General features: G+C 40.1%; 2 protein-coding genes across 7 annotated transcripts in view; one reads left to right on the top strand and one right to left on the bottom strand.

Annotated features, from left to right (window-relative positions):
* Nup153 (nucleoporin 153) overlaps positions 1 to 12,833 on the top strand; it is a 49,851-nt gene extending 37,018 nt beyond the window's left edge. For both annotated transcript variants that reach the window (XM_085699443.2, XM_048430280.3), the window contains 6 exons: positions 2,936 to 3,127; positions 4,963 to 5,826; positions 7,791 to 8,144; positions 9,580 to 9,855; positions 11,215 to 11,383; positions 11,703 to 12,833. In XM_085699443.2, the coding sequence (XP_085555569.2) occupies positions 2,936 to 3,127; positions 4,963 to 5,826; positions 7,791 to 8,144; positions 9,580 to 9,855; positions 11,215 to 11,383; positions 11,703 to 11,787 (1,940 nt within the window). In that variant the 3' untranslated portion in view covers positions 11,788 to 12,833. The remainder of the gene's footprint in view (positions 1 to 2,935; positions 3,128 to 4,962; positions 5,827 to 7,790; positions 8,145 to 9,579; positions 9,856 to 11,214; positions 11,384 to 11,702) is intronic.
* Positions 7,659 to 24,419, bottom strand: Fam8a1 (family with sequence similarity 8 member A1). 5 transcript variants are annotated; one of them, XM_085699446.2, is made up of 6 exons: positions 23,650 to 24,419; positions 22,555 to 22,675; positions 20,088 to 20,211; positions 18,960 to 19,099; positions 8,982 to 9,117; positions 7,659 to 8,298 (listed from the first exon to the last, which is right to left on the bottom strand). In XM_085699446.2, the coding sequence occupies exons 1-5, from the start codon at positions 24,293 to 24,295 to the stop codon at positions 9,009 to 9,011; spliced, it is 1,140 nt and encodes a 379-aa protein (XP_085555572.2). In that variant the 5' UTR covers positions 24,296 to 24,419; the 3' UTR covers positions 7,659 to 8,298; positions 8,982 to 9,008. The 5 variants fall into 5 exon arrangements, with proteins under 5 accessions (XP_085555572.2, XP_085555571.2, XP_085555574.2 ...); XM_085699445.2 differs by having other exon boundaries at positions 9,041 to 9,117; XM_085699448.2 differs by lacking the exon at positions 8,982 to 9,117 and having other exon boundaries at positions 23,650 to 24,417.
* Between the last annotated feature and the right edge of the window lie 460 nt (positions 24,420 to 24,879).

Here is a 24,879-nt window from a genome sequence, read left to right as displayed (position 1 = left end):
CCACACATACATGTACACACACACCAAATTTGGCCTGGAACTAGAAGTCACTTGCCTCGGCCTCGAGCCCTCATTTTATTTTTTGAGGGAAAAATTGTGTGTTTGTGCATCTGTTTATAAGCACATGTGTGCTAGCCTTTAGAAGCCAGAAGATGGTATTGAATTCACTGGAACTGTACTTAGAGGGAACTAAATTCCAATCCTCTTAAAGAGCAGCAAGTACTCTTAAGTACTGAGTCATGTTTCTAGGCTTAAGCTTTATTTTTAAAGTTATTTATATATTTATTTATTTTATGAGTGTTTTGCTTGTATGTGTTATATGTGTGTCTGCATGAACGAATGTATGTGTGTGTTCCATGGAGGTCAGATGAGGGCATCAGATCCCCTAGAACTAGAATTAGGAATGGTTGTGAACAGTGCACTTCAAGGCAGCAGAGTTTGGAAAGGCATCTTAGGAAGATTATGAGTAATGTAAATAGCAAATAATGGTGATAAAGAATGAGATGATGGAGTTGATAAGGGAGGATTTAGAACAATGTATGGTTAAAGATAGATTAACTTCACACTGCTGAAATTGGCATTCAGATATATTTGTGAGGCCTTTGGCTACATCATAGAGACTACAGCTCCTTAGGGCTGGGATGTAGTTTGAGGAGATCATAGGAAATAGTTTGATATTTGAAGTCAAGTGAGTAGATGTGAGTTGAGTGAATTAAGGGCTAGAGCTCCAAGCTGAACTCTGCAAATTTACGGGCCTGGAAGAAATCAGATATTGAACTTGGAGTAACCATACAGAGGAAAACACTGTGGCAGAATAATCTCTGAAGAAGATGACTAGAATAAGACCAAGACTAAGTGTTTTAGTAAGGGAACTAACTATCCATAGAAAAGATGATCAGACTGGTAAGAATACTGCAAAATTGTTTCTTCTAGATGTGACAGGGTTCTTGCACTAATGAACCTTCAGTGACATGCATAAGACCTGCACAAGACCATGCATATCTGTCAACATTCCAGCACAAGTGAGAGAAGGGCTTACGAGGTCCTGTTCCTGTTTGCTATTGACTGTTGAGGAAGGTAGACTGTTTTCTTCAGTTATGAGCCCCCTGATAGGTTGCTCATGTCCAAATGGTTAGTCTACATTCATGAACATGTAGATAAGACTTCGTGTGTTTTACATACATCTATATAACAGCTATGGAAGAGGACATACATTTTTAGACATGGGTGGGAGTCATGGGAGTTCTTGGAGTAGAGAAGTGGATATGATGAAAACACATTGTACTCATGAAATTCTTGAAAAGAAATGAGAAGACTCAACAATAACAGAAGGCTCAGACAGATTGATTGTACTTGGGAAATATAATAAAGACTGGGGCCTTTTAGATAAGCTTATAAAGAGCAGGGAAGTGTGGATTGCAGATAGAGATGAGGAAATGACTACACTAGTGCTTAAAGCCATCAGTGAAGGTGAGAGAGACTTTGTCAGGTAGTGATGGACACCAGACAGCAGTTTTGCTGGCAAAAGAGAACAGAACATATTTAAAACTGCTGAGACTTTCCATAACTATGGGAGAATGAACAGGTAGAGGTTGTTTAGATGAACCAAAGGATAAATGGCTGTATCTGGGCTCTGGTTTATACATCATACCTTGATTCCTCCTTCTAGTGTCATTTGAGTGAGTCATTACCTTTATATTTTCTTACTCCTTTCTGTTTTCTTCCTCTTTTGCATACTTAAGATCTGTCACTTGCTGGTTGTGTTATCATATGTTTGTTTATGTTTTTTTCCCTTTTAGACCAGGAGCAATATATGTTTCATATTATTTTAGTAATCTTTGTCTTATAATTCAGTTACATTAATAAATGCCTGTAAAATAGCTTCTAGTGAGAATGTATAAAAGTAATAGGCATGGGGCTGGTCTGTGGGAAAATTATTTTTCAAATAATTTCAATGTAGATGGCCATGCATTTTTGTGTTTTGCCTGAAATTTACATCTTGTATTTTACATGTCTGTAATAATTGAAGGAATTTGGACATTATTAAGGACATGTGTGGCCCTGGCTGGCCCGAAACTTGTTACAGAGGCCAGACTGACCTTGAACTCAGAAATATGCTTTGCCTGCCTCTGCCTCTTGGAGTGTTGGAATCAAAGGCCATGTGCCAGCAAACCCAGCAGCAACTTAGTCCTAAAACCTCTCATTTTTCACATTTTCACTTTAAATGTTCCTGGGAATCAAATTCAAGTTTCTTGTTTTTGAAAGATAAGTACTTGACCGACTGAGCCATCTCCCCAGGTCTTAGCCCCTAATCTGTGAAAATAATAACCCACCTATTTTTCTCATTCCACATGTCTGTGTGGGCTGTGCACATGTATATGGTATGAGTGTCTGTGGTGGCCTGGTCTTTTCCCTATCTTATATTGTGATGCTGGGTCTCATTAAAACACAGCGCTTGCTAATGTGATTAGTCTGCTTGCTAGCTAACTTGCTCTGAAGGTTCCTTTGTTTTCACCTTTCAAGGCTAGAATTATAGTTGGGGTATGCGTGTAATTCTCAGGGATCTCAGATTGGAACCATGGTCCTTTCGTTTGTTTGTAAGCACTTGAACCACTAAACCATTATCCCAGCCCCAAATTTTAAATAAATAAACTGGGATTAGCTCAAACTTGAATTTAAGAGTAAGCTCACTAAGGTTATAGCAAGATGTTCATTTGCAGTGTTAAATGAAATATGAGAAGCCTGTCCTATTTAGAACAATATAAGGTTCTCTTTCTGGCTATGTGTATGGTTTAATAAGAAGGATTAAGGAAATTTGAAAATGTGTAGTCAGTGGTGTCATACTACAAGAGTGAGTTCCAGGATGTCCAGGGCTACCCAAAGATGGTATGATAATGTAAATTAAAAATTTCATCAGTTTTTCCATTGCTTCTAGGTTCGGTATCTGCCTCAAACAGCAGCCCTGTCTCTGACTCTCTGTCTTCTGGAGGCTGTCCAGGATTGGATAAGTTCAAAAAACCTGAGGGCAGCTGGGACTGTGAAGTGTGCCTCGTGCAAAATAAAGCGGACTCTACCAAGTGCATAGCATGTGAAAGTGCAAAGCCAGGCACAAAGTCAGAGTTTAAAGGTAAGGCGTTGGCAAAGAAGCTCTCTTAATACCTAGTTAAAAGTGAATATGTGGGGGCAGATTTGTTTTTCAAGGAACCCATTCTCTGAGTAATTACGGAAAATGAGACATGGTCCTTGAGTTGTTGTTTTCTTTTTTATTGCATTTGTGGATGACGGTAAAATCAAACTAGTTGCATCTTAGTGTTAAGATCTGTGTATCTGGGTAAGGAGTTTTGTGTTACTCATTTTCCAGGTTGGGGTATGAACTTGATTCTTCCATAACTGAAAACACCCTTAGGACTTTACTTTAAATCATTTAACCTCTGAGTATGTCTGAGTACAAGAGAACTCTTAGCACAAATGGTGGCACAGGCCAGTAGTCTAGTATTTGCATCACCCAAAAGCCTGACCTTTTCCCCCTGACTTTTTGAGGCAGAGTTTCTTTGTGAGCCTTGGAGCCTGTCCTGAAACTATCTGTAGCCCAGGCTAGTGTCAGATTCACAGAAATCTACCTGCCTCTGCCTCCTGAGTGTTGGGGTTAAAGGCATGCACTACCATCGCCCAGCAAGCTCAGCCTTCTTAATATTTTAATACATAAAAGTAAAAGAAGAACCTTAGATGGTCATTGATGCTAAATATATAAAGGTTGGTGTTTTCAGATTTTGGCAACCCATTTGAGTAGTTCCATGTAGACTTTATAGTCAAAGTTGTGGAAAGCTTAGGAAAGTAGAAATACTTTAGAAATTTTAGGTCTCAAGATAGGGAACCTCTGAATGGAGTTAGCCTCCAAGATGGGGCTGTGGCAGGTTTTCTATATCTAGGCTTTATTTTATAATTTACTTCAATCTCTAATGGCTTCCATACATTGCAAATCAAAAGTCAAAGTTTTGATTCATCATACTCACTTTGTCTGTCTACATGATTGGCATGATTGATGGTTTATCTGAGGATAAAAGTTCATAGAAAAAGCTTGACTGCTCTTTGCTTTCATTTATGGGTGAGTAATGTGTGGCTGGTTGTCTTGCCATTGTCTAATGGTCCTTGTTTTGAATCAAGCAAGTACCTTATACTCAATTTCTTTAGCAACAGGAAAACATGAAAGAAATAGAATTTGATTTTAATCACTGCAATGATTTTACCTTTATAAATATTGCTTCATTTCATATCTTTTTAAAGCTAAATGCTTTTAAATGCTTTTGTCAACAACACAGTTACAATATTTAAACATTGTGAACAAGAGTCACAGAAAATGTATTTCCTATCTCCTTCCTCTCTCTCTCTCTCTCTCTCTCTCTCTCTCTCTCTCTCTCCCCCTCTCCCTCTCTCTCTCTTTCATATTTTTGTCTTTTCCCCAAAGGTAGTAACAATGGCTAGTGCAATGCTTTACCTTCCAAAAGGGCTTTTTAAACGCTGCCATTCTAGATGCTCCGATTTCCTTCTTGTCAGGAATGTTGTATATCACCTACCTTTTGTTTTCACATTGGTTTTTATTCCAGGTTACTTTTGCCATGCTTTTGTTTTTTATCCTTCAAGCTGCCTGGACCTCACAGTATTTTGTGTGTCTCAATTTATCATAAGACAAATCTCAGTTCTGAAATTTCTGAGTTTTAGAGGATATATGATTTAGATTTTTTTTCTTTCTTTTTTGTAGTCATTTAGTTTTGATCTCTAGCTACCGGATGGGGAAGTACCTGCTGTTCTCAGTGTCCTTACCAACACATGTTCTCTTACCCTTCTTGACCTTCCAGTCTTAGAGATAGAAACGGCATATAGGCCTTTTCAGACCTGTCCTATGATGTGGCTTTCAGGATAAGCACATTAATTTGGTGTCCTTTTGTGTTTTCTATTTTGAAGGCTTTGGGACATCTTCATCTTTAAATCCAGCACCCTCAGCCTTCAAATTTGGTATTCCATCCTCCTCTTCTGGACTTTCTCAAACTTTTACAAGCACTGGAAATTTTAAATTTGGAGATCAGGGAGGATTCAAATTAGGAGCTTCATCAGACTCTGGGTCTACAAATTCCATGAATACAAACTTCAAATTTTCTAAACCAACTGGAGATTTTAAATTCGGGATGTCTTCTGATTCCAAACCTGAAGAAATTAAAAATGACAGCAAGAATGATCATTTTAAGTTTGGACTGACTTCTGGCTTAAGCAACCCAGCTTCTTCAGCTCCATTTCAGTTTGGGGTATCTACTCTTGGGCAGCAAGAAAAGAAAGAGGAGCTCCCTAAGTTTTCATCTACAGGCTTTAGCTTTGGTACAGGCGTTAGTAACCCTCCCACTGCTGCTACTGACACCACAGTGACCTCAGATAACAAGAGTGGCTTCAATTTTGGAACTGTAGAAACTAAGGGTGTCTCAGTGACCCCTTTCACATACAAGACAACAGAAACAAAGAAAGAGGATTCTTCTGTCACCAAGGGCGGGTTCACTTTTGGTAAAGTCGAGTCTGCGTCAATGTTTGTTTTGGGAAGGACAGAGGAGAAACAGCAAGAACCTGTTACTTCTACTTCTCTGGTATTTGGAAAGAAAGCTGACAATGAGGAGCCAAAGTGTCAACCAGTATTTTCCTTTGGAAATTCGGAGCAAACCAAAGATGAGAGTTCTTCCAAGCCGACATTCAGTTTCAGTGTGGCAAAACCATCTGTGAAAGAGTCGGAGCAGCTAGCCAAGCCCACGTTTTCGTTTGGAAATCAAACCAGTACTACAACTGGTAAGTACTTAAAAACTATTTTTTTTTACAAGTTATGTTTAGAAGTCTTAAGGAAAGAACTCAGACTTTTCTGTTTTAATTGAACCAAATAACTCATGGCTCTGATGGGATCTAATTTTGTGAAATACAGCTGTAATAGAAAGTGCAAAATGGGACACTTTATATATGTCTTTCTATCATTTGGACATTATAATTAAAATTGATGCATTTTTATGTTAAGTTTTGTTTATAATCACTTGTAAACAATCACTCATGGATAATGAGCTAAAGCATTTGAGAAACCTAGGCATAAAATATAATTAAACTCTAAGAAAACAGATAATTTTGAGAACTAAGAAAGGGGGAGGGTACAAAAACCTATTAAAAAGCTAAAGAAGGTTGTTGAAGTAAAGCTGTCTGGCCGGTGGAGTAGTAGGAAGAACATCGTCTAGTTAGTCTGACTACTGTAATGGGGTTTCCCAGAGCAATGCAATGACAGACAGCTGCATTTGTAGGGACTTTGAAATTGAATGGTCTAGGGAAATGTTAGAACATTGACATGAGTATTTTCTGAATGTAAAATAAGACACTGAGGCTGGAGCTATGCATACTGCTCTTTAAAGAGGAAAGAAGTTTGGGTCCCAGCATCCATTTTAGGTGGCTCAGAACTGCCTGTAATTCCAGCTTCAGGGATATTTGATGCCTACACACATTCAGTTAAAAGTTAAGTTAAAAGGACACTGATCTTAAAACTGGAAATGACTGAGCTAGCTATTAATTCAGTGGTAGAGAGAATACTCTCAAAGACTTGGGCAAAGCATCAAACAGTGCCCTACAAATGAAATAATCTTGAACCATTTTGTAACTAGCCAGATTCGATCAAACATAAAAGCAAAATGTAGCTATTTTCAGACATGCAAAGATTATAAATTGGACAGTTTTATTAACACCTTTTGAAAAGTAATTTGGAAACACTCAATGAATTATCAACCCCAATGAAAAATTTACATAGCCATGAGCAGTTTTTATATTTACTTGGAAATTTGTAAACAGCCTGAAAAAAAAAACAATTAAAATTACTTGTCATTTGATCAGATTTGATCATGAAATCTTACCTTCATCTATAGCATGTTGTGCAGCATTGGAGCTGAGATATTGGCAAAGTGGAAAGGAAAGTTTGTTGGGCTGTAGATTCATGATTACCATGTAAAAATCTAAAGGTTCCCTCCAAGTTGACAATCAGTAGTTGTACAGCATAAACACGACTTTTCTAATTTACAATGGTGGCATGCTGAATAAGTACAGGAGCATAGAAATGAACCCATTCCTGGGGGAAAGTATTTCTCCTGTTCCCCTCATTTCATTTCTTAGATTTTGTACATCTTGTCAAGCTAAGCTACTTCTGAAATTTGTAGGAAAAGTGAATGGACAAGGAATTTGAGAATGGCATGCAGACACTAATTAGCAATCTGATGACAGTGACAGCCAAGGAAATAGATGTGTACATTGCTAATTTAGGGCGCCACAAGTGTGACATTGTGCACTAGTTAATAGGAGTTACCAAATGCTGAGGTCCAGCCAGTATTGTGAGCAGGTTAACTGGTTGATTTGTTCATGTGGATATATTTCTGCTGCTGTAATATGACAAACGGTGTGATCAAACACATAAAAGTACACCTCGCCTCCACTATCTGTATTTGGTTTCTAAATACAATATCAAGTTAGATTTGGATGTGAAGCACTGTGTATTTCATATTAAATTTATATACATAGCCAGAGGACTTTTTATTTGAATGTTTGAAGGTCGTTGTCTAGAGAAAATCCATAAATCATAAAAGGTAGACACTTTGACATTTCAGTGTTAATAGATGTTTACTTGATGAGTCAGACTATATAAAAGTAATCTTAGTTTATATAATAGGAGAAATTTGTTAGACAATTTGTTCTTAAGGATTTATGTTTGTTTCTCAATTATTGTTTTGCAGATCAAGGTGTAGCAAAGCCAGTTTTTAGCTTCTTGAATAGCAGTTCCTCTAGTTCCAGCGCACCAGCCACTTCATCCAGTGGTGGCATATTTGGTAGTTCCACCTCTTCCTCCAACCCTCCTGTGGCAGCCTTTGTGTTTGGACAGGCCAGCAATCCTGTCAGCAGCTCTGCCTTCGGTAACTCTACAGAGTCCAGTACATCTCAGTCTTTGTTATTTCCTCAAGATAGCAAGCCAGCCACCACATCCAGCACTGGCTCAGCTGCCCCTCCATTTGTGTTTGGATCAGGAGCCAGCAGTAACAGTACTGCATCTTCTGGGTTCAGTTTTGGAGCTACCACATCAAGCTCTTCAGGTAACTTAGTGATGGGGGAGAGTAGATTTTGTAGTTGAATTGGTTTTGCTGTAAAGTGTGACAGTTGTAGCACATTCTTGCAGGTTATAATCTTGCTCAAGTGGCTTTTGAGTGCCTCTAAGTCACCCACATCTAGAATATTGTAAATTTTCACCTATGGAAGAATAATGCAGTTCATATTAATGCAGTTCATAATAATGTTCAGGTTGAGTATATTTAACTTTATTTAACTTATTTTATGCGCATTGGTATAATGGTGTCAGATTCTCTGGAACTGGAGTTACAGACAGCTGCGAGCTGCCATGTGGGTGCTGGGAATTGAATCTGGGTCCTCTGGAAGAGCAGTCAGTGCTCTTAACCACTGAGCCATCTCGCTCGCCTGTGAATCTTAAGAATACTTTTTTCAAGCTGGGCATGGTAGTGAATGCCTTTAATCCCAGCACTCAAGAGGCAGAGGCAGGTAGATCTTTGAGTTTAAGGCCAGCCTGGTCTAGAGAGTGAGTTCTAGGATAGCCAAGACTACACAGAGAAACCCAGTCTCAAAAAAGAAAGATCAAAACAAAAAACCTGATTTTTAGGAAAATAGATAATTTTTCCAAGTTGCCTTTTGAAATGTCATTCTGAAGCAGCCAGATAATGATAGTGATTGTATTGGATGTGAGTTCTCATACAGTGACCTATAAGTCACTTATAAGTGTTGTTAGTTGTTTTTTGCTCTTTTGGGGTACCTGCCTCCCAGCTCCCAAATAAATCACACAGAGGCTTATTTTTACTTATAATTGCTCCGCCTTAGCTTGGCTTGTTTCTTACCAGCTTTTCTTAACTTATCCAGACTACCTTTTGCCTCTGGGCTTTTTCCTTTTCTTACTTCTTGGGTATCTTATTTTCACTCTTACTTTGTGGCTGGCTGGCTCCCAACGTCCTCCTCCTCCCCTTGTTCTCTCCTTGCTCCTCCTCTTCCTCGTTTCTCCTCCTATTTATATTCACAGCTTCACAGTTAATCAAATGTAGCATAAACAAAAGCAACACATCTTTACATCATTAAACAAATATTCCACAGCATAAACAAAAGTAACACACCTTGAAATAATATTTCCCAATATATAAGATAGATCATTTTTGAAAGAAATTGTTGAGCCTAAGTTGCTAAGTGAGTTCCAGGCTAGCCTGAGGAACAGTATAAGACCCCGTCTTAAGTATACCCCTTCTTCTAGTAGGAGGTTGTTGGTCGCAAAGGTAGAGTTTTGTTTTTTGAAGTTTTTGTTAAATTAGTGCATGTTTTAGAAAATAGTGTCGTTGTTCTAATCATTCAATGCTTGCGATCGAGGTAAGAGCCTGTAAAGTGGCCTGAAATTGGTTTGTGGTTCTACAGAGCTTCTCAAGAGTAATCTCACTACAAACCTTGATGTTGTTGATTTATTTTTTTCGCTTCCAGGATCCTCCTTTGTATTTGGCACTGGACATTCAGCACCATCTGCCAGTCCAGCATTTGGTGCTAACCAGACCCCAACGTTTGGACAAAGTCAGGGTGCCAGCCAACCGAACCCTCCAAGCTTTGGCTCCATATCGTCTTCAACATCATTGTTTTCTGCTGGTTCCCAGCCCGCACCACCACCTACTTTTGGGGCAGTGTCAAGTAGCAGCCAACCTTCTGTGTTTGGGCAGCAGCCTAGTCAGTCTGCATTTGGTTCTGGGACAGCTCCTAATTCCAGTAAGTTGTGTAATGAATGATTCGTGGAATCTATAATTTGAGTCTGGTGTCTTTTTTTTTTTTTAAATTTTGAAACCATGTACATATCTTATTTTCTGATGTTTTAGACTTAACACAATAGTAAAGTGTGGTGTTTTACATTTACCTACAAACATTACAGAGTTTTAGTCACAGCATTTGATGGCATTAAAGTATATTCAAAACGTTTCTTTCTCTGACTTAGGTATGGGTTGTGTTTCACCCTGTTTTCCTGTAGGGAAGTTCCACCTTACTTGTGCTTAGTTTCGTCACAGGATTTGGATAATGCTGCTAGTTACCTGTCATATCGAAAGTTCTTATGGCTTTTTAAATGCAACTGATTGCATTTTAGTGCTGTATTCTCTCAGAATTGTACCATTTGATCTTTCTAATTGAAATATGAGCTCATGAAAAGGTTACAAACATGTAAGTCATCTAGTATAGACATTTGCATGTGTGTACAGACGACTGGAGGACACGTGATCAGAGGCCATTTTGATCACAGTCCTCTTTCCATTCTAATTGTGATCACTGCTCTGTCCATTGGACATTAGTTTTCTGACACCTAGAAAAATAAAAGTTTTGCCTGATAACTTATCTATACAGCTCACATTGGATGCAGTCTTGCTTCTTTTCTCTTAAATTTTACATGTAGTGCTGTTGAACGTGGCTTTGTCACTGCTGCAGAGTGAATCACTGAATGGCAGCCTATTTGTTTGCTGTTGGGTCTTAGCGTCAGTTTTGGCTGTTTGGAAATGCTGTTTTGCATGTTATAGAGTAGAGGATATTGATCTTTGGGGAACATACGTATTTCTCGTGGTGCACTCTGAATAGAAAGTTAAACCTTAAATTTTAAAAGGTATTTATTTATTGCTAACTTCCTGCTGGGGGTACCAGTTCTCATTCTGCTACTGTTGGGTGATAAGTCTCATATTTGGGTTATAAGCATTTTCTATTTTTGTGAATTCTGAGTATTCTGTCGTTTAGTTTTTGTTTTTTTGGTTATTGGTTTGTAAGGTTCATCTTAGTTTTGTTCACCTTACTTTTGTTTGGTTATTGGTTAGGGTTCAATCATTCTGGTTTTTGTACTTAGGTCATGTGTGCTCTAAAATTTCTGTTTTGTGGCAGCCCTGGCTGGCCTGAAACTGGCTCTTAGACCCAGGCTGACTTTGAACTCACATAGATTCTCTCCCCCTCTGCATCCTGAGTGCTGGGACTAGAGGCGTGCATTATCACGCCTTGCTAAGATCTTAATTTTTCCCAAGTTTAATATGTCCAGGTCAAAGTCTATCTTAAACAATATTGTGTCATTAATGGGATATTTCTGCTTAATTTGTATAGGTTCTGTTTTCCAATTTGGCAGCAGCACTACAAATTTCAACTTCACAAACAATAATCCATCAGGAGTGTTCACATTTGGTGCAAATACCAGCACGCCTGCAGCCTCAGCCCAGCCCTCAGGTTCAGGAGGCTTCCCATTCAGCCAGTCTCCAGCGTCATTTACATTGGGGTAAGAGATGATTTTATTTCATTGAGAATTTACACTGGTAAAGATGTATCTGTCTGTGTCTAAAAGTAAATCAGGCAGTAATATAGTTAAGATAATAGTAAATACTACCCAGTATCAGTTTGTGATATTGTAATTTGGGGGATTAAATTATAATCTGAAACAGGAGCAAGCAGCAAGTATAGACCAGATATAGCAGAAGGTGTTTGCTTGTAACAACAGCATTTCCTCACTTCTCCCCATTTTGTTGCTAGTCATGTTAAGTGGTTATGAGTTCTTTGTCCTGAGCGTCATGTAACATCATAATGTTTTATTTTCACAGGTCAAATGGGAAGAATATGTTCTCTTCTTCCGGAACTTCAGTTTCTGGTCGCAAGATAAAGACTGCTGTTAGACGCAAGAAATAAAGGTCACAAAGGTGTTATACCCAACTGTTTATCAGCAGCGAGTGCCTGCTTTCAGATACTGGATTGTACTACATGCTGGGCTTATCGGAAGTCAGATCTGTCCAAGGACTTCTTTAATTTTGGAATTGCCCTCATTTTTTCTTTACGGAAGTCCCATTCCCTATCTCATTCTCTTTTGAAAATAATAGCTAGACTGATGACTGACTGATTCTTCAGCAAAAACATTTTATGACCCAGCACATTATTCACTGATTGGCATAGTCTGGCTGTACCCAGGAATAGAGCCTGCACGGTGAATGGCTTTGTATAGATCCTGTCTGCACCGCTATGTGCGTTGATAAAGCGTTACTGGAACGCATTGAAATTGTAATTATATCTGGGGAATTCTGTATAGATTAGAATCCTGTATAGATTAGAGGACTTTGAAATGAATGATTTCTATGCGGAGTTTGTGGTGGTGTATGTGTGAAGTGAGTTGGATGTATTGTGCACAGAAAAATTCTGATAGAGAAAGCCTGATTAAAGAATGGTCCATGCTAAGGACTTGTTAGATCTAGTTCATTCTCCATTTAATAAGTATATGCTATTTCTATATTTTCATTCTATTGACTGTCTTGCCTTTTTCATTATTTTATTATGAAACTTCTGTAAATACAATATCGTTTCTGTACTTTTTTGGCATAACATAAATCTGTGAACTTGAAATTTTAATTTTGTGTTAGACATATTTTTGTTGTTTGTTTAGTCTTGTCTCAGATTTTATTATGTAAATCCCATTATTCAAAGTTGCCTAAATCCATTTGGAAACCTTTAAAAAAAAATTGGGGATTCTTAAAGTTGAATTTATTGGCTTTTCTGATCCAGTTTTGTTTGGACCAAAAACCAGTATTGTACAAAGTATTAAGCATATATTTTTATATTTACTGAAATGGACTGTGGTGACTTTGGATAATAAGGAAAAGTTTAATATTAAAGCCATGTTTATTACAGTATAATTAACATGTTAAACCATGGGATAAATGCCATCAATAAAACTTTATGAAGCACGTTTCGCTAACAGTTCTCATAGTGGAGGCACATAGTATTAGTGGGAAGGGTGGTTGATTAGAAATCCCAAAGAGTATAATCAGGCAAGGCTCAGAAGTTACCAGAGTTTGCAGTATACAGAAGAGCCCCTGCATTCTGCCTGCTGCTATCTTTAATTTGTATGTATAGCACGCCTTTAAAAGTTGAAGGTAAGCATACAACCCTTTCTGTTTGTATTGCTAGCTTCCCTGCTAGATACCTAAACAATGTTCATTGCTTGTACTCTTGGAGATATATGTCTCAGGCATTCTGAAAGTTTATAACATTGTAATGGGCCTTTTAACTGCATTGCTTGAATGACTATACTTTTTGTTACTTAAGGTCCAGGAAAGAACTCTTAGGCCAGCACATCTTACTTTTGTCTTTAGTGTAATTAGGATTGTTATTATTGTGTTTAATTTGCCCCACTTCAGGTTAGTTGAGTTTAATTTATATTGAGAATTTCTAATGCTTTGTCCTCATGAAAAAAGTGTTTTTCTAACTAAGATAGCTTAGGCCATCATCACATATTGATTTGAGGCTAGAATTTTGTTTTCTAATATTCTCCTTAATATGTATCTGATATTTAAGCTTGATTGGAGTCTGGTGAATGCTGGAAGAGATAACTGGGAACCTGTCTGACCTCACAGTGACCTTGGAGTCCAGTTCTTAGCCATTATCTAGGTCCAGACAATTGTGGTTTAATAGGGCATACCCCTTTTCTCTAAAATGTGTAGGAAATAGTTTTACTTTTAGTATCTCCCCCCCTTACACACACTTTAAAAAGCAGTTTTACTAAAGTCCTACTAAGTTTATATGAAAATTGGGGATCTTTGGGTTCTCCAGAGTCTGCAAGACTGTTAAGGTCTTGAGACTCGATTCTTGGGCTGCATGTAGCTTTCCAATCTTTGTGGCAGCTCCATCTCTGGAGCTGTACTCCTGGTAAACTCTTCATTGGATTAGCTGGGAGTGAGAGTGCTTATTATTGGTGGGATGTGTAAATGTACGTTTTAGGGGATATTCCCAGAGACTGACAGACTGGCTTTGGATAACAGTACTTTTCTAACTCTGTCAGGTCTGGGGATATCATTTTAAGCATTTAAGTGCTAGGTTGTGTGATTGTAATTTCAGGCCTTAAGGAAAAAAGTATAATTCAGACAACTAAATTCCTTTTTTATAAATAATGAAAGAATTTATTAATATAGCTAGCATTTTATTACTTAAAGTTAACTTGGGAACAACTTGTTTTTATTGTTAGCATATCCTTCTTGGGACTTGTATGAAGCTTAAAATTCAATGGAAATCATTGAGGGGGTAAATGAACAGATACTATACTTGATATACTCCAAAGACCAAGAATGATTCAACAGAATTCTAGAAAGGGTAGCATTTTTAATGGAAACTGTTTGCTATAACATTGAAAAATGAGGATGGTGAAGACCTTATAGATAGCGACTGTATTTATAATATAGAACTTTATCATTCCCCCTCCCCTCCAGAATCCACTGTAGTCCCCAAATGCAGTTCGTAGATCGGCTTAGAACAGTCAATTGTCTGGAGCAATACTTTTGACCAGGCTGCACACATTACCACCGCCCCCCCCCCCCCTTTGGGGGGTGTTGAGACAGGGTTTCTCTGTAGCTTCGAAATCTATCCTGGAACTAGCTCGTAGACCAGGTCGGCCTTGAACTCACAGAGATCCATCTGCCTCCCAAGTGCTGGGATTAAAGGCTTGCACCACCACTGCACAGCCATGCCCTTTAACTTCTAAAGATAGGGTCTTACACTGTAGCCCAGGGTGGCCTTAAATTTGCACCAGCATTCCTGTGTCAACCTCCTGAGTTGTGGGTTTACAGTTAACATGTCCAAAATCAAGTAAATGTCTTTTTTGAGGAAGGCAGCCCATAAGGACTGGTTTGTAAAGGCTTTTCCCATTAAGACAGTTTAAATTTAGTCAACTGATTGTTGTAATGGCTAAGTTTAACTGACACAGCATTCATGTGCAGGTAATTTTTTAAACACTTTTTTCAACAAGTGTTAGCTCCCTGAAGCACAGCTCCAGCCCTATTAGTTTAATTAGGAAAACTTGTCAAAGAAATAGGCAAACACAGATAACACTGTTGACATATTTATTGAGACAAAAATACAAATTGGTGACATACAAATATTAAAAATAGAATGGTGAGTTTTGTTTATAGGTGAGTCATTAGATACTGTTTGCAAGGGAAACCTTTCTAAAGTGAACCACAAGGAAATCTGCACATACCAGCTGAAATGAGGAACTTCACCCAGGCATGAGTAAGGACTTTGGCCTTTGGTTATGTGAGTAAAGAAGCTGAAACAGTACTTGTTGGAGTTTATGAATACTGTTAATTTAGGCATTGTCCTCAAACAATGAAAACTTTAATTGTCCCACCCTCCAAATAGCAAATATAAAATTTCAACTCTTTCCCTTTGCCAGAAACAGTTGTGTAAGTGAAACACTAAAATCACTGATGTGAACAAGTTCTTTTAAAGTTAAAACTTTTAGGATCTCCTTGGAGAAGTAGGGAGAATTAAGCCAGTGCTAGAAAAGGAGTTGGGCAATGCTTTAGACTACTGTCAAGTGACATGTGTTTATGGCCATAGTCATCACACTGTTTCCTACCTAGAAGATGGAACAAGATCTTGCCAGTGATGGCTTAGACTTTCTCACTGCCTAAAATAAAATCTCTTCCCTGTTGTCTGGATTGAATGGTAATGCATCAACAAGACTCCAATCCTAAGGTTTCAACTTTTACATCTTTATTTCTGCCCTTTTACACTTTACAACCCTATGAAGAACAAATATGCCAGGTTCCCCTTTTCTCCTTTTTATTTCAACTCTTGAGATTTCTTCCCCAAAGGGAACTTAGTTTGAGGTTTTATTGTAGAGGCAAAGCAATACTTTTATCTTACCACCTGTATGGCACAACTTGAATCCACAGCTGGATCTAAACTTGCCCAGAGCAAATTGCAGTATTTAAACTAAGAAATTGGACTACTACTTGTTTATTTTACTGCACAAATAAAAATATTCTCAGTGAAAACTACAATAATCTAGAGCTGGGTGGATGAAGCACATTTCATCTTGAATTCCCTCATCAGTGGCAAAAGTAGTGTCCATACCAATTTCCTGATCTGTAGTGTAAGAGTTTGAAGAGCCATCAGGTCTTGCCAGAGCCACAAGCAAGTCCTCTCTATGTGCTGCTCTTAACAAGTAATAGGTTTTCTGGATTTAATGTAAAATTATCTTTAGAAATCATGGTTTATGAACTTTTACAATAAGCTATTAGATTCTTAAAGTGTCTGTAGACAGTAGATGCATTTTCAGTTTTAAATGTCAAAGAAAAGCCCACTGAAAGTTGATACAATAATATAAGACATGGCTTATTCTTGCTATTTAAAACCAAGGAACAAAGATTGACCTCTTATACAATACAATTTAGTGTTTCTTGAGATCACATAGAAGAATGAGTAAGAATAAAGTTTAAACTACAAACAGTGTGGGCACATTTCGGTACAGCTAGCTAACTGGGACACAACAAAAGCACACAGACATAAACCTGATACTGTTAGACCAACACAACAAAGTACAATGACTATACACAAAAGTTTGCTTTAATATTTTTCCCCAAATTTCATCTCTAGCAGGCTCAAAATGAGCTTAAAGATGCTAGAATAATGTCCAGAGATGATATTCTATCTTGCATTAGAGAGAACAATTTATGGGAAAACTAATATTTCACAGGCTGCTAGTATTTAGAGTTATTACAAAATACTGGAACTCTTTTAATACCTTGATGTTTTGACAGTCATGGAACTGTACAGAATATAGTTAGGAATTTGCTTGTACAGAAATAGAATCTACAGGTACATTTAGAACACTGGAGCACAAACACTGGGAATGTTTGATGAATGTTTCCCCCTCCCCCCTATTTATAGTTGGATGTTAGGGCACATGAATTCTAAGCTGAATTTACATTGAAAAATCACATCCCTATCCCCGCTCTACCCTCACAGAAGGCAATCACTAACTTACCTTTTTTTTTAAATATCAATCAATGATATGACAATATATTTTCATTATCATAAAAGTTCTTGCCTCCAAATACATAAGCAGTAAGAAGCTGTAAAATCCCACCACTACTGCAGTGAATTCTAGAACATCATGGAAGCATGACGTGAGAGACTGGTAGGGCTTCCTCACTAGCCCTTTTCTCCAATACCTGCCATGGAACCAGTGGGATGTTGAGTTGATGGTCTTTCTCAATGCCCACACAAAGCAACTTCCCAAAGAAGAGTTGTGGGAGTTATGTAGGTGTTTATAAAACACAACTGGACATTTTCACTCCAGGATAAGCCAAAAGAAAATGGAGAATTTAAAGCTGAAAATCCTTCCAGCAAATTTTGGTTATCTTAAATGTTAAAGTATGTATTTGTCTATATTGATTAAAACCATTTGCTTTGTTACCCTACAAATATTTAACACTTGAATTTAATAGGTTTTCCTTCTGGAAAGTTCCTGGACATTTAAGTAGAGTCAACACTTTCAGAACAGTCTCTTGCATCACACTGTAGTGACTGCTCTAAGTTTTAAAATCATCAATTAATGTAACCTAGAGATACTGATGGCCTTAATACATAATTTAGACTTGTCATTATTATTCCAAAGAGTGGAATTCTGGGCTCTGGGGCATCATCTGACTCCATTTCTTTTTACCACAATGGTTCCTGCTACAATGTCATAGGCTGTTCGATTATGCTGAAAAAACAGTAGTGTGATGAAAGCAGGGAAAAAAGAAGCAATAGAAAAATTCTTGATCAAAGCTCGTATGGTGGACCTAAAGGAAGCAAGCAGAAGTGGCATGTCAGGCCGTATGAGTCATTCCTGACTAGGTTTCTTGTTGCTGTCTCTATATTCAGAGCACAGTTCAAACTTTTCACACAATACAGTGAAACTATTTACTCCTAAAGAAAGCTTCCAAGAAGACTAAAACTTTGACGTGCATGGCTTTAAATACGTTGGGACACCAACAAGGAGACAGCACACAGTACTTTCTATTTTGTTAGAAGAACATTCCTTTGCTTACCTTTTCCATAGTCACATATTCCCATGGGTTTCTAGAATCTTCTAAACTGGGTATGCTACTGCAGTCCTACTTTCTATTTTATCTGAAACACAATCTATTCTTTTATCCATTCTCCTGTCTGGGCCCTAGTAATTACTGGAGAAGTCTTAAAAGCTTTCAGTAATAGCTCAACATGGAGAATTATCCTAACAATGTTAGTTTTGCCTGTCAGTGGCTAAATGTGTAGACTCTGAATCCAAACTGGTTGGTTTCACATTCTTTTTCTAGTGCTCCACAGCTGTGAAAATGAGATCAAAATGCTGTGTTAAATTACTAAAATGCCCGGTATCTGAGAAGTGTTCATTAAAAGAAGTAGCCAGAGCTGGGCAATAAATCTAGCCTGATTCTGGAGCTTGTTGTCTTACTTCCCCTGAATCAGCCAAATTGTTTGATTCAAGTGATCACAGCTCACTCGCCTCCCCAGCTTCCATCACCACTGCACCCTCACTACAGGCATTAGCATTATGGGCACTACATAGAAGAGCTGGAGTCAAGAGAGGGTTGTGGTGGGTAGTTCACAGAGCTAGAGAATAAAGCTAGGCACAGAGCGCTGAAAACACCCAAATATCTTCTCACTGCGACACATTTCATAGAATCATTTTGAACATGTATGCCAAAGGCAATGAAACATACACACAAATTTCCATGTATGTCCGTATGATTACAATATATACGATGAAGACCAATATTTTAAAACACTGTATAGAACCTGTAACTAGAACATTGTTTTGAACACAATCCTGTGCCACTTAACAAACTCATAATGAGGAATGTATGAATGATCCTGAGAATGCAAAAATCAGTGCATTTTCAGAAGCTCAAGACACCTTGAAATTGGCACGTAGTAGAATCTTAATCACTTTTGAATATGTCATGTACAGTTGACATCATTATACAGTAGAAGATGACTTAACTATACTCTTTTTGCAAGTAGATTAAGATAAGCAAAGAACTTACGTTGTGATGCTAACATTTGAGGAAGGAATCACTAAAACCCGACTTGGAGCAATGAGTACTGATGTATCACAGGTCACAACTCGAAGCCCTAGCAGGAACTTTCCTGGAGTAGCTCCCCCTGCTCCCCATATGCAAATTATCTAAGGAAAGAAGGACAATTTAAAGAAAATTAACTAAATCAATTTTAAAGATTAAAATTTTTTCTATTAAAATTATCTCATTCTTTATAGAAATGTCATGTTGGAGGGCCAGGTATGGTGGCACACATCTTTAGTCTCAGCACTTGGGAGGTAGAGGCAGGTAGGATCTCTCTGTGTTCAAAATCAGCCTGGTATGCACAGTGAGTTCAAGTCACAGAGGGCTACAGGGTGAGACCCTGTCTCAAAAAGAAAGTTACACTGGATGTGCCAATTAGATAGAATACTAGAAGCCCACTAACCTCTTAAACTGGCTGGTAGCACACACTTGCCATCCCAGAACTCCAGAGGTTGGGAAAGATGACTGGCAAGTTTGGGATTAAGCCAGGCTACATAATGAGGCCCTGTCTTGGCATACAAAACACTAAATAAAGGTTTGGCCTGATGGCACAAGGCCTGTCATCCCAATTATTGGGTAGGCTGTGATTCAAGAAGTCCCAACTGCATTCAAGATCTGCCCTTGAACTCTGAGACGTTTCTAAAAAAGAAAAAGAGGCTTGGATATAGCTCAATGGACTGTGGTTCTGGGTTTGATCTCCAATACCCACCCCCTCTCCAATTAATCACTAATGCATTTTTTTTTACAGTTTTTAAAAATATGTTCAATATCAAAATTATCTACTGTATTTTTTGGCTCATATTTTATGAAGTTGTTTCACAAGTAAAAAATATATTTCTATAACCAGTCTGTAAGTATATTTTTGGACCTAACCTATTTATGAATGTAATTCTATTTCCAAAACTGAAAAACACAACAAAGCAATTATTAAATGTCTCCTTTCTAAAATAAGTTTTTACTTGAAAATGTTAATTTAAAAAAATTTTGAAAAAATGCAAGTGTGTACAGATGCTTCAGAAATTCTCATTCTTTTTCTTTGTAGAAACCTAAAATTACACATTGAAGCATTATTTGCTTCAGTTGGCAGCTTACCTCATAGAAACAAACTAACAACCTGTATATAAGTGCCACAATCATCATTTTCTGCAAGTCTTCCATTGATGTGTCTTCATCGATTTCTTCTATTATATAGTGCATGGCAAACTTAGAGATGTCCCTGCACAAAGGAGAGTTTGGGGATAGATGAACTAGTTACCAGGTCAGTTGTGCCATTTTCCCTGATCAGTCTAAGTCATAAGTTTTAAATGAAATTCTAAGCTGTTAGGTTCATATGAGTTTATTCAACAAATAGCAATAAGAATATAAAAGCAAAAGGTGTGGTTGTAAGTCAGCGGTAGAACACCATAGAACAAGTAAGATGCCAGACCTGAGGACATGATGGTCAATGGTTTCGTCAACCTGAAATAAGATAGGGTCACCGGGGAAGAGGAAATCAATTGAGAAATGCCTCCATCAAGTCTGTGAGGTATTTTCTTGATTAATGATTGATGTGGGAAGGGCCTGGCACACTGGGGGTGGTACCACCCCTAGGCAGGTGGTCCTGAGTGCTCTAAGAAAGTAGGCTGAACAAAGCAGTAGACAGCATTCCTCTATGGCTTCTTCTTTAGTTCCAGTCTTGATTTCCTGCCCTGACTTCCCTCGGTGGGACTACAAGCTGTAAGATGATATAAACCCTTTCTTCCAAATTTGTTTTTGATCATGGTGTTTATCACTGCAACAGAAGGCAGACTAGGACAGCAAGGGAATGCTGAATGTCTCAGTTTTCACTGAGATTCTAACTAGCAAGGAAAACAGAATAATAAAGAATGATAAACTGAGATGCTGACTGTGTCAGGAAACGAGCACCACAGAAGACTGTTGTGCAGACCTCTCAGAAATGACATTTCCTACAACATAAAGAATGGAGAGAAGTCAGCCAGCCCAAGAGGACAGATGACGCTCTAGAGAAAGACTGGCAGGAGAGAAAGCCTTGGAGCAAGTGATAGAGCTTCAATTTCTGTGTGGAGATTGTTAAAACCGTGTGATGAAATCAGTCAAAAGAAACTATAGCTGAGTAGAGAGGTCAAGTTCTCCAAATCGTCTTCTGACTTCCAAATAAAAATGTAAAATAAAGGCTGTGTTGGGGGTGAGAGGATGGGATAGGAAGGAATCACAGTAACACCTGACAAGGACTCTAAGGTTTAACAACTGTAACTGTTAAACCTTTTCTTTTCTCCCAATTCTAGCCTTAACTTGTCATAAACACAGTGTCTACCTCATGGTGGTACTAAGGTTAACAAAAAAGTCAAGTTCAATGTCTTGTACATAAGAAAAGGCTTAGTAAATGATAACAGCCATTATCTTAAGAATTTGCAATTCTCAAAAAAATGCCAAACTTGGCAATAGAGTGAAATTTGCTCAACTGTAATCAACCGCATTGAAATGCTACTAATTGATTACTAAGAGTTCACCTACCACAGGCTCTTCATGCTCTGGAAAAGAATGTGTGTGTGTGTGTACACAAATGTATGGCACATGTGTGCAGAAGCAGAAGAGGGGGTTGGCTTCCTGGGCTCTTCGTGCTTTGGAGAGAAATGTGTGTGTGTGTGTGTTTGTGTGTGTGTACAAATGTATGACATGTGTGTGCAGAAGCAAAAGAGGGGGTTGGATTCCTGGAGCTGGAGTTACAGGTAGTTATGAGCTGCCTGACATAGGAACTGAATTTGGAACCTCTGGACAATCAATGGATGCTCTTAACCATTGAATAGCTCTTCTTTGTGCTTAATTGGCCAACAAGAAGAAAACCAATAAATTCCTGGCCAAAGAGAATGGTTAACAGAAACATGCCAGGTTTGGAGGCTCCTTTTGCCTCTTAAATTTTGTTTGTTTTTTAGAGATAGAATCTAACTGTATGTAGCTCTGGCTGGTCTTGAACTCAAGAGATCTGCCTGCTTCTGCCTCTTGCATGCTGGGATTAAAGGTATGTGCCACCAAAGCCTCATTGTTTTTATATATTTTCAATAGGAGTATTTCCCACAGATCTTAACATACTGAGGTTTCCTTTCTTAAACCAGCAGGGGGGTGATAGCTCAGTCCTGAGCTGGTCCTTAGAACTCATCCAAAAGGCAAGGTACCATACACCTACATAGCACCTAGGGGGAGGGAAGGAGACAGGCTGATCCGGGGACTTGATGGCCAGCCAGTCTAGCTTAAATGATAAGCCCCTGGTTAAGTGAAAGATCGTGTCTCAAAAACAAACAAAACAAAACAAAAAACGGCAGAGAGCAGAAGACACCCAGAGTTGACGACCTGGCTTTCACAAGTTCACATATAAACACAGTTTTTTAAAAAAAGTTTTATAAAACAAAAAACAAAGCAAATACAACTGCTACAGGATTTCAAGGAGAAATCCTGGCCCTGGGCTCCCATCACCCCAATCACTCAAAGGCATGAGCAGATTTTACAAAGCAGTATCTCTAGGTAGCAGCTCCAGCCTTTTCAGTGATCACTGTTAACTTACTTTATCCCACTGAGGTGCATGATGCTCAAGACAATGGTCGCTTTTATAAAGAAGAGAATAAAGAAATCCACCATCTCTGCCATAAATCTGTGCGCCAAGGATGGAATGACATACTCTCTGCCTGTAGAAAAGGAAAAGGGACAGGGGAGAGGAAAACGAATCACTCACATAGGTTTAAGAATACAAGCCTGAAAATGCAGGGGCAAAGTAAAGTCAAGGTCCAACTGAATTGAAAAAAAAAATTACAGCCTTGAGCAGCCAATGGCAATGATGCCATCAAGAGAACATGTTACTAAATTATCTAATGATGAGCTGCACACGGAGAACCATACCAGGAATCCTAGCACTCTGGACCCGGAGGCAGGAGACCGACTGCAAGATTTGCTACAGTAAGACTGTAGTTATTAAACAGAACCAGTTAGATGATATTTAAGATCAATAAGCTTGAGCCCAGATGAAGCTCATTATTCTATTTGTAATGAGCTCCTTTCAGTTCCACTGTCCTAACGCGCAGCCCAAGTCCAGGTGATGTCCAGTATCCTAGACTAGCTCCTCCAACAACAGTGGGCTTGCCATCTGAGTTTAACTTCGGATCTCTCTTTCCGGAGTATGGAGATCACTCAGAGAACAGTTTGACACGGGAAGGACTAGTGCCAGGTCTAAGGGGAGAACAATTGGCATTGCGTGGCAGGACATTTCTGGAATATAAGGTTGGGGCAAACGATAGCTGATGTGTGTGGAAGTTTCGTACTTCAAAAGCGAACATTTACTTGCCCAATGGTCACTCCTTCAAGAGATCCCTCTGCCAAGGCATGTTCTGTGGGCTGACACAGAACTAGTATTGCGAGTTCGGGGCTAACCTGGCTACACAGTTAGGGTTAGCCTGGACTACAGAGTGAAATCCTTCCACAAGAAAAGCAGTAGGAGTAGCAGTCATTTAAAAAGGGGCCGTGAGCCACCAGTAACCCTAACACGCGGACAGTGGAAGCAGACGGATCAAGAGTTCGAGGTCAACAAGGGCTTCGTGAATCCCGGCCTACCTACATCTCAAAACGAACAGAACCCTCTCCTCCGCCCCTCCTCCATCCCACTCACCCGGCTCACCTCCGTTCTCGCCCGCCTGCCGCCCAGCGTCGCTCGCCGTCCGTGCAGGGGTCGCAGAGCCTGCCCTGGTCACGGGGGCCGCCCGGGCCGCCGGCTGCACGTGCGGGGCCCGGGACGTGAGACCGGCGACGGCGGTCGGGGTGGCGCCGCCCGTGGGCGCCCCCGGCCCGGGCCCCGCGGCGTTCAGGAAATAGAAGGGGTTGTAGTAGGCGAGCTGCGGCGGGGGCGGCGGCGGCGGGGGCGGGGACGGTTGGGCGGCGGGCTGCGGGGCGGCGGGCGGCGGGCCGCAGTAGGCGGGGAGGGCGGCCAAGCCGCTGGTCCAGGTCAGGTAGCCGCAGTAGGACTGCCACAGCCACTCGTGCACCTGCCGCGAGTACTCGCGCGCGCTCAGGCGTCCCGGCCCGGCCGCCGCCTCGCAGCCCCCCGGCTCCTGCGGCCCCGCCGCCGCCTCCCGGCGCTTCCGGAGCTCTCGCGGCGGCTCCGCCTCGGAGCCGGCCGGACCGATGGTCGCGAGGGCCGGGGGCCGGGGGGCGGCCGCGGGAGAGTCAGGCCCGGAAGGGACTGGCTCGTGGTCCCCGCCGCCGCTGCCGTTCTGGCCGGGGGGACGGCTCCGGGCTTCTTCGGGCCCCTCTGCCATCGTCGCCTCGCAGGCACTCTCCGCGCTGCCTGTCACTGTGCCGTCGCCCTCCCTCGGCTGCCCCTCCCCAACCGCTCGGGAGCCACCACAGCGGCGGGCGAGCGGGCGTCAACAATCCGCCGCCGGAAGCGGAAACCCCTCCCCTCCGGCGCGTCGCGGGGGGAGCTGGGCGGGCGGTGGGACTGCTGCGGAAGTTGGTTCCCGGTTATGCAACGGCGTTTTGTTCGGTCTGTTGTGTGTTTTAGTCATAAACTGTGACGTCTTCGTTAACATAACACATCGCGGCACAACAAAACGTGTTCGATCCTGCGTACGCGCAGGACTCTGTGAACGTACCTAATTAGGCTACATCTGTAAGACCTTCGGCGTCATTCATTCCTCTTGACAATTCCATCACCAACGCCTTAGAGAGGCTCCTGTAGGGTTAGGACGGGGTTGTCCCTCTTGGAACTGCAACCGAATTACCAGAATTTCCAAGCGGGCCCCGACTTCCAAGCACAGCGCCTTTTTCTTGCTTAATACCTTAGTCCGTGTATGATTTCGTCTTTTCTTCTATACGCAACATCTCACATACTTTTATCTTA

Source organism: Myodes glareolus, chromosome 14, assembly GCF_982192425.1.
Source record: "Myodes glareolus chromosome 14, mMyoGla1.1, whole genome shotgun sequence".
Taxonomy (NCBI): Eukaryota; Metazoa; Chordata; class Mammalia; order Rodentia; family Cricetidae; genus Myodes; species Myodes glareolus.
Note: the sequence above shows the minus strand (reverse complement) of the source record. Positions and strands in the feature narration are given on the sequence as shown.